The 16,386-nt window shown below is 39.4% G+C and overlaps 1 protein-coding gene across 1 annotated transcript in view; it reads left to right on the forward strand.

Moving 5' to 3' along the window:
- The window catches only part of spag17 (sperm associated antigen 17), a 40,027-nt gene that overhangs the window by 14,266 nt on the left and 9,375 nt on the right, over positions 1 to 16,386 (forward strand). The window contains exons 14-35 of the mRNA XM_044022712.1: positions 110 to 316; positions 1,755 to 1,786; positions 1,897 to 2,010; positions 2,166 to 2,320; positions 2,408 to 2,508; positions 2,601 to 2,668; positions 3,620 to 3,865; positions 4,001 to 4,115; positions 5,389 to 5,508; positions 5,631 to 5,741; positions 6,319 to 6,452; positions 6,540 to 6,648; positions 7,752 to 7,903; positions 8,664 to 8,736; positions 9,811 to 9,956; positions 12,722 to 12,842; positions 13,224 to 13,609; positions 14,446 to 14,631; positions 15,157 to 15,302; positions 15,521 to 15,651; positions 15,794 to 15,927; positions 16,014 to 16,202. Of these exons, the coding sequence (XP_043878647.1) occupies positions 110 to 316; positions 1,755 to 1,786; positions 1,897 to 2,010; positions 2,166 to 2,320; positions 2,408 to 2,508; positions 2,601 to 2,668; positions 3,620 to 3,865; positions 4,001 to 4,115; positions 5,389 to 5,508; positions 5,631 to 5,741; positions 6,319 to 6,452; positions 6,540 to 6,648; positions 7,752 to 7,903; positions 8,664 to 8,736; positions 9,811 to 9,956; positions 12,722 to 12,842; positions 13,224 to 13,609; positions 14,446 to 14,631; positions 15,157 to 15,302; positions 15,521 to 15,651; positions 15,794 to 15,927; positions 16,014 to 16,202 (3,176 nt within the window). The remainder of the gene's footprint in view (positions 1 to 109; positions 317 to 1,754; positions 1,787 to 1,896; positions 2,011 to 2,165; positions 2,321 to 2,407; positions 2,509 to 2,600; positions 2,669 to 3,619; positions 3,866 to 4,000; positions 4,116 to 5,388; positions 5,509 to 5,630; positions 5,742 to 6,318; positions 6,453 to 6,539; positions 6,649 to 7,751; positions 7,904 to 8,663; positions 8,737 to 9,810; positions 9,957 to 12,721; positions 12,843 to 13,223; positions 13,610 to 14,445; positions 14,632 to 15,156; positions 15,303 to 15,520; positions 15,652 to 15,793; positions 15,928 to 16,013; positions 16,203 to 16,386) is intronic.

The raw sequence follows: 16,386 nt of genomic DNA on the forward strand, positions 1-16,386 counted from the left end.
AGGGGGGAAGGCTTTTATTCTTAATTTGAAAAAGTATTTCCAATTATTTTGTCTACAAATTTGAAGGTGTAGGACTTGAAATGAATACTTATAGGAAGATGTTGTTCAGTCATGGCAGGGCCTGAAGTGGAGCGTCTGTTTCATCAAAGTGTGTTTGAGGCTATGACATTGACAAGGCTGGACCAGAATGGTGAACTACCGACTGCTGCAGGAACACTGGAAACACTGGAGCCAACACAGCAGAAACCCACCATAATCCCTTGGGACAACCCTCTGATATATGCTAAAGTGCAGCTTCACAACGCACAGAATAAAGGTTTGTTGATTGATTCATTTACTCTGCTGATGTAGTCACTTCTCAATCAATTAACCAATCTTTATTTATATTGCAGTTTTCAAACATAAAATGCACCACAAAGTGCTTGACATAACCCCACCCATCCCATCAGTCACCTACTGTAGATACATTCACACATCTTGATAGATACAAATAAGACAAAGGAGTAACACTATGATATAATAGGTTAAAAAGATGTAGAAAAGTAATCGGATAAAATAATTAAATCAATAAATGAAACAGTTAGATAAAATACAATACTAAAACAAATACATAAAGACATGCCTATTAAATAGCATAAATACACTAAAATATAACTAAACTAAATAGGAATTCAATTGAAGGTATCAACACTCTGTTCTAAGCTGAAACAATTATTTGATTAATCGATTATATTAGATGATTAAATTAATGTTTTTCAAGTTTTTCAGCTTCTTTAATGCAAATATTTTCTGGTTTATAATAAAGAAATATAACAAAGAAATTACTTCAAACTGAATCATGAAAACATTTGAGAACATAATTGCCAGGTTTTCTGACATTTTATGGACAGAACGATTACTCGCTTAATCGAGAAGATAATCCACAGATGAATCGATAATGAAAATAATCTTTAGTTGCAGCCATACTCTGCCCCCACAGTGCCCCTACAGTTGTGGCCCATAATAAGAAAAAGAAGCCTCACTGTAGGTCTCTGTTGTGACGTTGGAAACATTTGGCGTATTTCCACCAGCTCTACTCTACTAGCCTCGCCATGCCACAGTTTAAGTAGCATTTCGACTAGCATAGTTAGCTAAGTTAGCATAGGTACTATTTTTAGTACCTGCTCTGGCGAGGTTCCAAAAGCGTGCTGAGTAGGTACTGTGCGATGATTGGTCAGACTGCCGGCCACTGACTGGCCAGAGTGCGTCACAGGAAGAGAGGTCTGGTGTAAAGTCACTAGTCACTCGTGTGTGTGTCGCGTATAAAACAGAGTCACCGCAGTATCACGCAGCCGTGCAGCGATGACTCCGCCCAAGTTGAGTAGGTACTTTTTATTGTAGTAGAGATGCAACCTAATCATACTGTGTCGTGGCGAGGCGAGTAGAGCCGGTTAAACTGTAACCTAACAGCCCTCAAGAAGGCTCAGATATTCTGGCTTCATTGGCTTTTAAATTAAAAGCCAATCAGAAAGATGAGAAGGAACAAGCCCATTATAAGCTTTAAAAGAACAAAAAAAAAAAAATAGAAAAATAAATAAATGAACAGAATCTATTACATTTATTCTGAAGCATAGAGGGAGCCAGTGCAGGGACTTTCTGGTCCTCAGTTTACGTGCATCAGTGTTTTGTAACAGCTGAAATTATCTGATTTAAGAAAGCTGAGTGCAATCACTTCTCTGAGCTGTACATCTGACAGTATCTCATTTGTATTTCAGCATTTCTCACAGAGGAACCTGGTAATGCAGAGGTATTGTTTACATCGTTGTATCATTATCACATTTCTGTAGACTGTAATGAGAAAGCTCTTGTTCTGCTTTCCGCCCACTATTGTTTCATGTTTTGTTTTTCCTCCACAAGTTCAGTGAGAGAATGAGCTGTGATGTGGAGCTGTCAGACATCCAGCGCTGTCGGCTGAGATCTCTGCATGACTGGTATTATGCTGAACACCACAGTGTTTCTGTCTTTCCACAGGTGATCTTTTGTTTTCTTTGTCACTCTCTCATAATTTATTTTCCAGTGAACATTTCTAAGAACAAGCCAGACATGGGTTCACAAGAAGAAAAGAACAAATTAAAACATTTCACACTAAACTAGACCAATACGTGTGTTAATTTTTTTCTGCATAGGTACTCCAGGTAGCGTCGGAAGAATACCTGTGCCTCGACACCTTCAGAGGAAGCCTCAACAACGTCCTGTACATTTTTTGCCACAGTCCCACACGTTCTGATCACCAGTGCAAGGAGTTCTGGGATGTGGCCCTTCACACTGATGTCAAGTTCAGGTCAGAATTAATATTCTGTTGTCCTGTGATGATGTTTTTTGTATTTAAGAATGCAGAAGAACAACAACTCTGTTATCTTTTTGATAGGACGTATCTGGAAAATGTAGCTGATACTATTTTGGACTGGACAAGAGAGGAGGAGTCAAAGAGAATGGCATTGCAGCTTCTCAGTGCTGAGTCTCCAAACGGTGCTGTAGCTGTCAACTGAAGAATCTGATCATGAGAGTGTGCTTAATAACCTTTATTTACAAGTATGATATTTGATTTCTTCCTGAATTAGATGAAAACTCGGAATCTACAGATGATGAGGACTCTTTGGATCCGTTCATCAGGAAGGACTCCCTGAAAGTCAGCACCAACCAGCATCTAATACATACTCACTTGTAACAATCACACAAATCTCTAGAGCAATTGAGTCTCAATAGCTCTCATCTGATTTGGGTCTTTACGTCATGTTACGCATGCAACAAGTCACTCACAAGTCACTCACGCCTTCATGGGCGGGGCAGGTCAGAGACACTTACGTTACTGGAACTGAACTGACAAAGTGTATTGTGATGTCATTCGCCAAGGCAAAGCAACGCAGAGTTGACTTAGAAAATTGTCAGTTCCAGAAAGAATCGACAAAGAAATATTTATTTACATTACCAGCAAGTACAAGCACCAAACCGGTGTGTTTAATGTGCAATGCATTTCTGTACAAAGAGAGTTGCATTAACTTGAAGAGCACAAGTCAAATCAAATAGCAGTTTTCCCAGGGTCAGGGAGAAGTTGGGGAGGAACGTCCTGGCAAAAGTAGGTTTATTTATAAGACTGTTGAGGACGCTTTAGGTTGGGCCCACAAACTCACCAGCTATTTTTTGGCTCACCCACTTCTGAAGTTGTATAGCCCTGGTATATGTTTTAACAGTCATTTGTTCTTTACATTACATCTGTCCCATTTGAGTGCAGCACACCAAGAGGAAAGAAAAAATAACGTGGTTCTAGTTTAACTCCCAAACTCCTCCCACAAAAAGAAACAAGCAGTCCAAAAAAAAAGTGCTTCACAAAGTAAAGCAAAATGGCCACTAACAGGTTGGAGTATGGCTGATAACACAAAGAAGTTTATTCAGTTTGACAGGATAAACTTCCTTCCCTCAGTCAGGGCAAAAGTTACGTACTGCAGATTTAAGACTCAAACTCGGGTTGGTTATTTATTATTTCCCAAAAAATGGAATGGGGCCATATTGACTTCTTTAAATATTCCATGCTCAATCACTCTCTCTCATACTTTCACTGCATTTTGTTTGCATGTTACAGGCCTGGAAGTTGGAGCAGGAGCGGCTAAAGGAGGAGGAGGAGGCCAAGAAATCAAAAAAGGTGAAGATGCCAAAAGGCAAGCCACAGAAGGAGGAGACTAAAAGTAATAAAAATTTGACTGGTAGCAGGAAGAACAGACCAGAGTCGGCAGACAGCTCAGGGGAGAAGCTCACTGAGCTCACTACCACTTCGGCGCCCCCTGTACACAAAACCTATGGCCAGCTTGAGACACAAGAGCACTGCAGTGTGAGTGCACACACACACACACACAGAAAAATGTGTATCAGATGAGCTTTTGTTTGGACGTAGATATAAGACCATTTGTTATGTTTATTTAAAACCAACACATCTTTTTTTGTGTGTTTTGGTGTGGATTTGTAGGGCTTCACAGGTTACAGCATGAATGGGATGTTGATCCATGTGTCAGGTTGTCTCCAGTACCTGTTCCCTTCAGATGGAGGGAAAATCACTGTGGAAAATATCAACTATGTTGAAGGTACAGAGACAAACCTGGAGGCTTGTGGGACAGCTTGAGCCAGTCCCAGCTGACATAGGGCGAAAGGTCGGGTCACACTGTGGACAGGTCACCACTCAGTTGCAGGGTTAACACACACATGAATGAATGAACAACCTTTCTGTATGTAGTTTGAATATTACTTAAAATTACGGTTTTAGAAGGTTTTGCTACTCTCTGGACACAAACACAGGCCACCTGGTGGTGTAGTGGTAAGCACTGTTGACTTACAGCAAGGTTGACAACCTGTCCATGGTGTACCCCGCCCTTCGAACCTATGTCAGCTGGGATTGCTCCAATGGCCCTATGACCCTCATGTGCAAGATAAAGCAGTAGAAAATGAATCAATGAGCACAAAGTGCCTCTACTTAGAAACTCTGATTAGGTCTGCGCAATTTCATCACAATATACTTTTTTTACATTATTCGATATTGATGTAAATATCACAATGTACATCAAATAAATGTTTCTGTAAGGCTGTGCAATATGGCTTATAAATAATATCACAATGTTAAGTGTGTGCAATGAAATTGATTTTAAATATGGTCAAATATATAACACAAATTAGTAAGTTATTTAGTGACTTTAAAAAAAAATACATAATTGTATCTATTCCATGTATTTTTTTTTTATCAATATATAATATTTGGTGTATTTTGCCAATTAATAAATATTATAATTATCAATGCAGGAGTCTTTAAAAACAGTAAAGTCATCACAGATACCTTATTACGATCTAAGACCATATCTCACGATATACAGTAGATAAAATATCGACATACTGCCCAGCCCTACTTCTGATTAGTATGTGCAAACTCTGTGTTCACGTCTATGTCACAAAAACATGTTCTGTAAATGCTATCACAGGCAAAAAAACATATTCCCATACTTGTTTTTGTATTTGAATATAAAAATGGCCCAATGAAGCCAACACACATTGACACTTGGTGGAAGTGTTTTGAATTCATCAGTGTAAGACATCAGCATACGTGTCATGTTTCGATCTAAGGAGTCTGTTTTAATAAGAGACTGCGTCGTTTTGTCCAAGAGATTTCTAGAGTTTTGACAGTGAAGTACTTAAGTTTTCAATTTGTATTTGGTTTTGAGAGATTGTGCCACACGCTCTGGAAATGTGTCTAAACTAAGTGAAAAAGTTTTCAGGCTGTACATTCATTTGCTGAATGAAGAACAGTGACACTGTAGTTGATCATCGCTAAGGGTGATTCTTTACTTGCACACATGAATTCATTTCCAGGCTCCAGGCTAATGAAAGTGGCAGTGAAGAAGGATGGACATCATTTCTTCACACACATCATCAGAGATGTTTATCCTTCACAGTCACTTGATAAAGAGGCTGATTACAAAAAGGAAAATTGTAAGTGTAGTTTTAACATTCCATTAATCCCAATATGCAACATTTTAATATTATTTTCTTAGATAATTTGTTTTAAATAAGACTGTGTGACCTGTGAATGTGTGTATGTGTATATTTTGCAGTGTCAGCGTATGTGGCAGTGAAGAGAGTGAAGCTGGGCTCCCTGTCAGCTTTGCTAAACAATGGAATTCACCTCTCGTACAGTTTCTATGGTCCCACAGGAGAACATATAGGTGCTACACTTAAAGGACTTTCAGCCTATGTGAAATTAGATAAGATTAGATTTTGTGTTATATTGTTGTTGTTTTCATATTTCAAAATTATCTTCCATATTGAAATGTCTTTAAGTCATAACTGATGATCGTAATAATATACATATGTACTGTATGTATGTATATACGTGTGTGTGTATATGTATATATATATATATATATATATATATATATATGTACATACAGTATATACAGATGTTGTTAATCGGAACTGCAACTAACTACTATTAACTATAAGTAATCCATTGTTTTGAAAACTTTGATTGTTGTTTCCCAAACCTCTCAAATGTCTTCTTTTGTCCATTAACCAAAATGAATGCGTTTTAATAATGTCTTTGTTATCTGGAGCACAGAAACCCAATATTCACATTCATGAAGCTCAAAAACCAGAGAGCTAGTTTGCAGCCCCATTCCTAATACTAATACACTGAGATTTTTTGCATTAAAGATATTTTTTTAGCTATGTTTGGATTAGACAAAGATCTTTTTCACCGTGCAGAAATTGTTAACAGTGTTTTTGCGTTTGGTGATGCTCCAGAGAGTATACCGGAAACTGAAGTGGCCATCACAAGAGCCACCAGCGATGTCACCAACTCTCCTTCCTCCTCAACCCATCAATCCAGGGCATCAGACACAGACTCAGCCAGCCTGAGTGGAACTCAGGAGTCCCAGGTTTGGCATGGATACACAAAAGACCACAAACAACATGGACAATGTTGCAATATCGCTATTGACAGTGTAAAGTTGTACTATTTGTAGCCTCAGGTGTGTGAAGGCCAGTCAGGATCCTCACCGGAACCATTCAACAGTCTCAGCCTGTCTCTTCCCAACGGCCTCCTCTTGCAGTTTCGAAGAGAGGACACTCAAGGTCAGTGAATCCCTGTACTAGAGGTGTGTGTGTTTGCTCACATTCTTACATTGTTTACTTTGAGTCAAGTATACAAATCGACTGATCCAGAATTTTTTATTTTCATTATAAGGACATAACAAGATTTTGCAGCAACATCTGACCTACACAAAAAAAAAAACAAAAGCAATTAACGAAATATAAAACACAACAAAATATAAAACCACAAGTAAGTGAGTGAGGTTTTTAAATATAAAACATAAGACATAAGAGAATGTGATGATACTCTGCCGTACCTGTGTATCACAGAACTAATCAACAGAGCAACATAACTCTGTTTAAGCACTCATATCAGCCCCTACGACGCTCATCTTTGCATTTTGGGAGCCCATAAAAATTAATACATTTTTTTTCTGACAAAATAAATGAGAATCTTTATTATTAGCTGCAGGGTTAACTTGATTATTTTTTTTATTCTACCTCTGGTCTTTGATTAAACTAAGCCCGACTACTCTCATTTTAAGATTGAGTATCAGTCTGGAAAGGGTGTAGTTTCCTCCCACTTTAAAGAGGCGTGACCAAGGGACATAGATAAAATGCCTCTGTACGCAATTGATTGACCCACAACCAATCAGACCAATAATCTGGATGATGTATGCAGAGCATACTCTTTCTCATCACATTAAGCCTCTAGTGTACCAGGGGTTTGTGATCGGTCCCCTTTTTTAGGAGATTCTGTATTTGGCCAAAACAGCGTCTTTGCCAGACGTGTCTGCAGAGCAAACTTGAACTTGGCTGGGTTCAACCAGACGATGTGTGCTGTGTCTCCATATCTGAAAACAGGCTGTGTCAAACAATACTTTCAGACTTGACCTGACTGAATTTGTGTGCATATCTGACAATGGTTATGATCTAAAGGTTAGATTACATGTCATTTGGCAGATGCTTTTATCCAAAGCGACTTAGTATGTAAAAGTTAATTTTAAATATACTTGTTCACTTTGGCAGAAGAGGATCTTGCTGCTCTACATGTAAAAAAGAGTCTTGCAGCAAATGAGAAGTTAGTGTTAATATTGATTCTCAAATAGTTATCACATAATTTATATGCACTGGTGTTTCCACAGAAGAGCAGGGTATCCTGGTGAGACAGAGCTTTCCTCTACATGGTACAATAGAGGTGAAGCGGCTTCAGGACACGGTCCTCACCAAGGAACTGTCCCGCAATGTCACCAGCCAGGGAACTGTGATCCGTTACATGAGAGACAAGTCTGCAGAGGTACAAACTGACTCATTGGAAAAAATACTAACAAATGTACAACTGGTGAAGGGTTTACCAGTAACCAGGGGTACCAAATTTCTTATTTTAATCATTTAATCAGTTTGAATTTTCTTTTATAATTAAAACTGTTCTGATAAGCAATTCAAGCCCCGGTCCAAAAACATGCAATATGGGGACATACATGCAATATGGGGACTAGGTAAATTGGTGACCATATTCAGAGTGACCAGTTTACCTAGTCCCCATATTGCATGTATGTACAACCATTCACCACTCACATTCACACCTACGGTCAATTTAGAGTCTCGTAATTCAGTTTAGTGGTGAATGGTTGTTTGTCTCTATATGTGGCCCTGTTACGGACTGGCGAACTGTCCAGGGCATGACCCCGCCTATCGCCCTAAATCATCTGAGATTGGCACAGCACCCCCTGTGATCCTCTGGTAGAGGATAAAGTGGTAGATAATGGATGCATGATAATTAATTGGTTTGGAGTGTTTTTTAATAGGTAAAAGGTTCTGTTTTTGTCTTTGCTCCATATAACACAGGAATCATTAAAACTGAATAATCTTGGTCAAATTTTGACCATTTTGAGGTTTGAAAAACACAGGCCAATTTTTTTCAACATTTTCTATCATTTTATGGAACAAACGATTACTCGATTTCTCGATCGTTGTACAGTTTGACTTAAAATTATACCACATGCACTGAATGGCACAGATGTATACAGCATAAGCCTTATATTTGTGTGCTGCAGATGCTGTTTGCTGATGGAGCAGTCAGTTTCAGTCAGGATGGAGCTCCAACTGAGGAGGACAACACAAATGAAGGTAAGGAAAAATTGTACTACTGTGTTCTACTGTGAGGATAATGTATTCATCAGTTTATTCTTATTGTTTTCCACTTGCTGTAGGGTGACACATAAAAATAATAATGAAAAAAACAACAAAAAAAACTCTCTGCAGTCTGTTCGATATTCCAAATTTCATTCTGTCGTTGACATGTAAACATGGTTCTATTTATATCACTACTGCTCCTTTTGAATTCTATGAATCAGCTGCTCCATTACATATGCCACACAATATTGTCAGCCACTCAACTTGTGTTGATGATTCTGTCTTGTACCATCTTTTTGTGATGGCTTGATGGCAAGCTGTTGACAACAAAATTTTGTCTTCTCTTGACACAGCCTGTCATATTACCAAAATAAGAACAGTGAAGGTAAAAGTTATCAATACCTAACATACATTTTCACATTTAAGAATGTACAATAAATAACATATTGTCAATTAAGATTATAAACAAAAAGTATATACACTATCTATGTCCTCGGTATAGCCCAAAATTCTCCTTAAAGTGCATTTTACCAGGACATAACGAAAAGAAGCAATAGAATCACTCACATTCACTGCCCCATTTGCAGGCAAAAAATGTGCTTCTAATTTTGGGGCTTACAAAGAAATGTGTTAAATTTTTCCAACAGTATTTTATCAAAATAGGTAATGTAATAAAATGTTGTATTTGTCATATATCTAACCATTTGACCTCAGAAATATTCACACCTATATATGGTTGTGTTTTCTTTTATCTCCATTAGTTGCTGGTATAGTGTAGATATCAATTAAATTTTTTTGAGAACATTAAGATAGTCAAGTATGAGGTAGTTTGGTCACATGCAGTGGAGGGACAGTGATTATATTGGACAAAAGGACAAGTGGAATTCATGTATGTATGTATGTTATGATTTGGTGCTATACAAAGAAAATGCAATTTGATTCAATTTGAATGTAAGGTACTTTGTTACACAATAATTTAATAATTATTGTAATGTTATTATTATTTCGAACGACGAACATTGTTACAACATTTTTCTCTTTCTCTGTCTCTTTTGTGTGTCTGTACAGAGCAGAACATAGAGAGTAATTGGAAAAGGTGTTGGATTACTACATATACCTCTGGATCTCGCGTCTGCACTGTGGGGTCCATTCACAAACGCATACGCGCCCCCCGTCTTCTTACCTACAAGGTTGTAGACCCCATCACACATGAGGTAAGAGGTGCAGTGCTACACCTCACATTACACAGGCATCATTTTATTTTAGTATCATACAGGAAAAAGTTACACTTAAATTGTTACAGTTAAACTCGCGTTTGGGTTGGATAAAACTGGTCCAGAGTTGGGAAACACTGGACTAGTACATATTACAATACAGAGCAAAAACACAAACAAACAATCAACTAGTACAAAGCAAAAAAACAAAAAAGAGATGTGCCATGACTCAGTTTGCTCATAGCACAATGTTGGTTGGAAAAGCTGGTTTCAAAGTTTGTGCACTTTAAATCCACAGAGCGAGCAAAAAAATAATCACATAAACTGACAGATTGAATATATCTGATCCTTATTAAAGGGGACATATTATACCTTATTTCCCCCATTAAAATAGTTCCCTGGTGTCCTAATGAACATGTCAGTGACATGCCTTCGTCAAAATACCATAAGGATGAAGAATCAGCAGTTCAATAACCCTGATAAACCCGCCCCTTTCAGAATGCTCGGTTTTCGTGCATGGTCCCTTTATATGCAAATGAGACACAGGCAAACACACACCCACTTCTTCCAGGGGGTTTCTGATTTGTCCTCTTTACTAGTCTATTCTCTGACAATATCAACATGGCAGCATGCTCAGAAAACAGCGAGAGTGCCGTCACAGGAAGAGACGTCCTACATAAGGATCGAGCTGAACAGTGCCGAACTGTAAATCAGTTAAAAACACTTAGGTACAGCACCACTGATCGCCAGCGGTGCGCGGCGAGCTGCCTAAACTGCCGCCGTATGTTACTGTATCAGACCGGAGACCTCGCCACCGCTGACCAGCTCCAGTGCTCCGGGCAGTTTATGCAGCTCGCCGCTGGCGATCAGCGGTGCTGTCCCTAAGTATCCATGTGTCGGTGGTCTGTTCCTGTGACGGCACACATACAGCGACAGTTTAGGCAGCTCGCTTCTCGCCGCGCGCTGCTGGCGATCAGCGGTGACACAGTGAGTGCAGCACCGCTGCACAGAGAGTGCAGCACCGCTGCACAGAGAGTGCAGCACCGCTGATCGCCAGCGGCGAGCTGCATAAACTCTGATGTATGTGACTGTATCAGATTGAGTCTGTGTTCCGGTCATAGAGGACGTACTGAACAAATATTTTTACTTAGGACGTGTCAGAATGGTCAGTTATGAGCTCTGTGTGACAACAATGTGTGTGTTTGTACGTCGGTGAAATATGTTCGCTGACTAAATACAGCGACTGCTGGCCGCAGTCTGATGTGAAGTGGTGCGAACACACGTTTGCTGACTATCCGGCACATTAGCTTCATATATAAAATCCTCTGTAAAACACTGTTCTCCACTGTGCAGCCACGAACAGCACACTTGTCCCTCCGCGTTGACATAATACCGCTCTTCCTCCCTCGCCTGCAATCTTGCAGGGACAAGGTGGAGCGAAGGTGGAGCTCTCGAAGTAAACTTACTGGTGGGCGGTAACATTCGCGGTGAAATGCGCATGCTGCCGTCATAAGCGCAGGAAATTCAACATCGAGTGTTTTATCGCCTATACACTAAGGGGGGACCACGAAAACATGACTGAGTATTCTTTTTCCACACTTTGGCCTCCAGAGTCCCAAATATAAGTATTGAAATGGTTAAAAAGTTGATTTTGCATAATATCTCCCCTTTACAATACCCTCTGGGTATAGGAGTATAGAAACAGCCACAGTGGACATTATTCCAGACCTCTAGTATTACATCTACAACATTCTGATAAACTTTCTGTCATTCTACTCCAGAGAACACTTACACCTCACAATAGAAGCATGTAAAGTAAAGAAGATATTTAAGTTAATTTGTGTTGGAGTCTGTAAAGATGCTGAAGTCCAGATTCACAGATTCTTGTTCGGCATTAAGGACGATCACTGTAAGTTACATTTCCCTTAACTTTACATCTTACCACCGAGAAGCTGTGAATCTGGATGAAAACTTCAGTGTCACAAATAAACGAAAGTACCTGATGTGAAGTGATAACTCTATAAGCAGAATAGTCAAGGACTATGGCAAGGCAGAACAGAGGACACAAAGGCAGGATTCAGAACACGATTCAGTCAGTAACAGAGTTTATTTCCAGGCAGAGGTTCAGTACACGGGAGGTCAATCAGATCCGGCAGAGGTACAAAAACGTTAGGCAAAAAGGCAAGGTAGAAAAAAGGCAGGCTAGGTTCAAAACACGAAAAGACTATGACTATGGCTATGGCAGACAGGAACCTGAAACAGAGACAGGGGTGAGTGATCACAAAATAAAACAGGAAGACAAGACATGGAACATGAAGGGAAAAAGCAAAGACACTTAACTGAAGTGACAAATCATGACAAGAATCCATTGCCTGTGAGTTTCCATCACTTCCTTTTCTAAACTCACTTTCAGTGTGTTTTATAACAGTGAGTCACCTCTGCTGTCCTCAGGATATTTGGTGATCCAGTAAAAATGTTCTCAAAAAAGAAGGTCAAAAATAGTTTAGATGGAAAATCACATTTAAGACTAAGACTATAAATAAAACTGTCTATATAAGTGTGATGAAGAAGTAGTTGCTTTAATAAAGTAAGGGATATAAATCAGGTGAACAGATATTGACACAATAATTCTGATAATATATAACTTGTTGATGAAATTGATGTGAAGCCTATCTGTGGATAGAGATGCTGATTTGCCCCCATTCTGAAATCACCTGATGCTTGTTATTGCTGACATCTCTGTCTGTGTTCTGTTGTTGTGTCAGGTGATGCTGAGCCGGGAGGATATGGTGGTTACTGTCCACAATAAAGATGGATCTCTAAGTGTGGAACACGCAGATGGAACCAGGATCACCACTTTCCACCAAGAAAGAACATCAAACACAGGTGGTCTTCACTTTGCTTACATCGACACACAACCACAACAACTCTACGTTTTACATTTCTGTATGTTATATTTTATTTTATATTTCCACCCTTTGTCTATGTGATGTTTTCTTTGTAATCTGCTGAACTTGTTTCTGTTCATGTGAAACCTACTGCATGTCTGTCCATCCTGGGAGAAGGATCCCTCCTCTGTAGCTCTTCCTGAGGTTTCTTCATTTTTCAGAGGGTGTCACTTGCTATAAAGTAGACTATAAAGTCCTTTGTTATATAAATACAATTGACTTGACTTGACAGCCCCTACACTTACAAATGGATTTAAAAAATGTTTTTTAATAAAATGCTGTCTATTTTTACCAGTGTCTCTGTCTGTTACCTTTCCAGAGGAGCAGTGTGAGAGTGTGATTTTTAAAGCCACATCTGAATCTGACTGTGTGCCCATCACGCACTGTGCAGACAGCATCGATGAGAACAGGAACATCCAGGAAGCTTGTGACAGTGGAAACAAGCAAAGCTGGGACAGTGCAGAGACAGTGGGTGGCAAAGAGGATGCTGGTTCGAACTCGAGCGCGTGTGAGGATGTTTTCAATGCGCCGTGTAAGGATGGTGACGAGAGCGCGTCTAAAGGTAGTGTGTCAACCAAAGAACGAGTGGTGTTGGTGGAGAAGGAGGGCTATGCCACCGTGGTGATGTATCCAGAGCGACATATGGCTCATGTCTTTTTGGCTGATGGAACTGTCATCACTGGGGACAACCAAGGAGTCTATCAGGTGAGGGATTTATTAAAGTTTAATTCACTCATTAGTTCATTCATTGTCCTAGGCTTTATCCTCCACATGAGGGTTGCAGGGCCACTGGAGCCAATCCCAGCTGACACAGGGAAAAAGGCGGGGTACACCCTGGACAGGTAGCCTGTCCATCACAGGGCAAACATTCAGAGACAAAAAAACCATCCAATCCCTGTGAATTTAGAGTGTCCAATAAACCTCTGCATGTTTTTGGACTGTGGAAGGAAACCAGAGAACCTGGTGAAAACCCCAAAAATAGATTGAAATGCTTAAAGCAAATGTGTTGTTAACAGCTTTACAGTTTTATAGGTCTAATATGACTGTATCGGACCGATATCGGTATTGGCAGATACTCTTTATGTGATAATGGTATCATATCAGACATGAAACAGTGGTTATGTGCCATCCCTACTTACATGAGCACAATTACCATGTTATTTAACATTGTTAATAGGGTTGACATCACATGGGAAATAAGTCCTCAGCTGTAAGACATCTTAACTAAAAGCAGTAATTTACTGTCAATTAAAGCTTTAGCTTTCTAGACCCTTAAATAATACATGAATGAATAACTTCATTAACCTAAACAACTTTAATAAAGGCTTTATTAAAACATTAATTAACTGTTCGTTAATGCTTACAACAGCATCAAGTAATTGTAAATAATGTACCCCTTTTGTAAAATGTAAATTATATTTTTGATAGAAAGGGGTAATTTATACTATTGTGTGTATTAAGTAGTGGCAATCCTAAAATGAAAGGCAAACATCTACCACATTATCTGTTTATTTGTGTTTTTGTTTGCTTATGCATCCAAGGTATTTCCATCCAGTGTGGGGTTCCTGCAGATCCAGAGTGACGGGAAGTGTGTGTACTCCACTGACACACTCGTAAACCCCAGTCTTCAGGACGATTCTCCCATAAACCAACCAGGAATCTACACCATGAGTCACACAGACAGTGTGGCCTGTGATGTTACAGACCCCGATGGAAACCACTTTCAGGTTGGTTGTAAGTTTTATAAGAGGGTATCATTTTGAATATACACACAGTTAACTGGTTTCCATTCAAATGTATTACAAATGGCTAAGAAAATGTGTTTGTTCATCAGTATTTGGCGTTAATTCAACAGGATGAGTAGTGAGTGGTACCATGTAGCTGTTGACACATGGTGGCATCGTTTTTCTGCTTTCCATCAGTTTCTGTCGTAATATTTCAGAATCAGAATTAGAACACACAATAATAGCAGCAGATAAAATATATACCTTTACATTAAATATAAAGATGACTTTTTAAATGATATTATGACAATAAATATGACTGAATAATAAATAGAATGTTTGAATGTAACATAAAGAAAAAACAATTAAAGTGACTTGAAACAGAGACAGTTTATATTGAATTATGAATTTTTGTTTTTGAATGCACAAACTGAACATGAATATTCGTACCCAGCCAGATGCAATCTCACCTAATAAGAGTGTGAAGGACACTGCAAAACTAACATGAAATATGCCTATGTGTTGAAGGTGATGGAGGATGGGCAGATATCAGTGCTAAACGTCAGTGCCGCTCCAAGCACAGAGAAACAGTACGATGAGGATGATAATCAGGAGAAGGAGGTGGTGGAGGACAAAGAAGTGGCTTCCAGGCTTCCTGTAAAACATTGTTCCAGGTGGGCTTACATAAAAAATTTGCTGTAACTCAGGTCATATTTACATTAGGGATAAGTTGAAAAAGTCCTAAATGAGTCTATTGGACTGTGCCATCCCTAATTTACGCAATACTGAAGCTTTCACTGTTGAAGAATCTACAGCTAAACTCAAGCAAATCCCTACTCTTGAAACTTTCACTGTCACATTTTCACTAAAAGCGTAAAATCTTGACTTCCAGACTGTTTCTGGTTCACGAGGACGGCTCAGGTACTGAACTGCTGAGCTCTCAGGTTGTTGAGGAGCTGCTCTACCAGGCGTATTCTGACCCTACCATAGCAGTGCTGAGGGAACCACTGCCAGACACACAAGGTGCACTGTTCAAGAATACCACATTTAAGTTAAAAACCTAATACAATCCAGTGAATAAGTTGTTCATTAATTAATTAAATTAATTAATTAATTAAATTAATGTTGAAATGCATCTTTGTATTTGTGCTTGTGCCTGTTCTAGATGAATTTGGTATTACCATCCTGAAGCCCCTTCGGCAGAGTATATGGTCCCAGTGGTTACTAGAGAAACAGAACCCTGACATCACCCCTCCCAACCTCAGGAACCGCACCTGGCATGACTTCCCCGATGTAGAGGTGCTGGCACAAATAAACATATTGTACCTTTACACACAGGTAAACAACTTACACCTCCCTGAGTGTTGTGTTTTGTGTACTCTCAGAAGAAGAACCCAGGTCCTGTATTTGGCACCAACCTCGGAAGAGGTCTGAATGTGGGAGAGAGGCCGTGGGAGTCTGCAGCACAGCTGCAGTCTGTCAGGGGCTGCCCTAAAGTCCTGGAGATGAGGGAACTACACCAGCACAGACCATTTACCAAGAGACTCAAGAAGACAATAGACACACGGCTGAAGGTAGTAGTTATCATTTCATCCTACCTCCCCAGCAACTTCTAGCTAGGATTTTTTTGTGCGGAAATATTTGCTGTTTTTGTGAAGTCCACTTTTATCAGGTGTAAACCACTTCATCTGGGTATTTAGTAATGTCTTTGTTGATCCAGGTGCAGATCGTCACAATTATTGTGATACAAATCAGTGT

Source organism: Solea senegalensis, linkage group LG3, assembly GCF_019176455.1.
Source record: "Solea senegalensis isolate Sse05_10M linkage group LG3, IFAPA_SoseM_1, whole genome shotgun sequence".
NCBI lineage: Eukaryota > Metazoa > Chordata > Actinopteri > Pleuronectiformes > Soleidae > Solea > Solea senegalensis.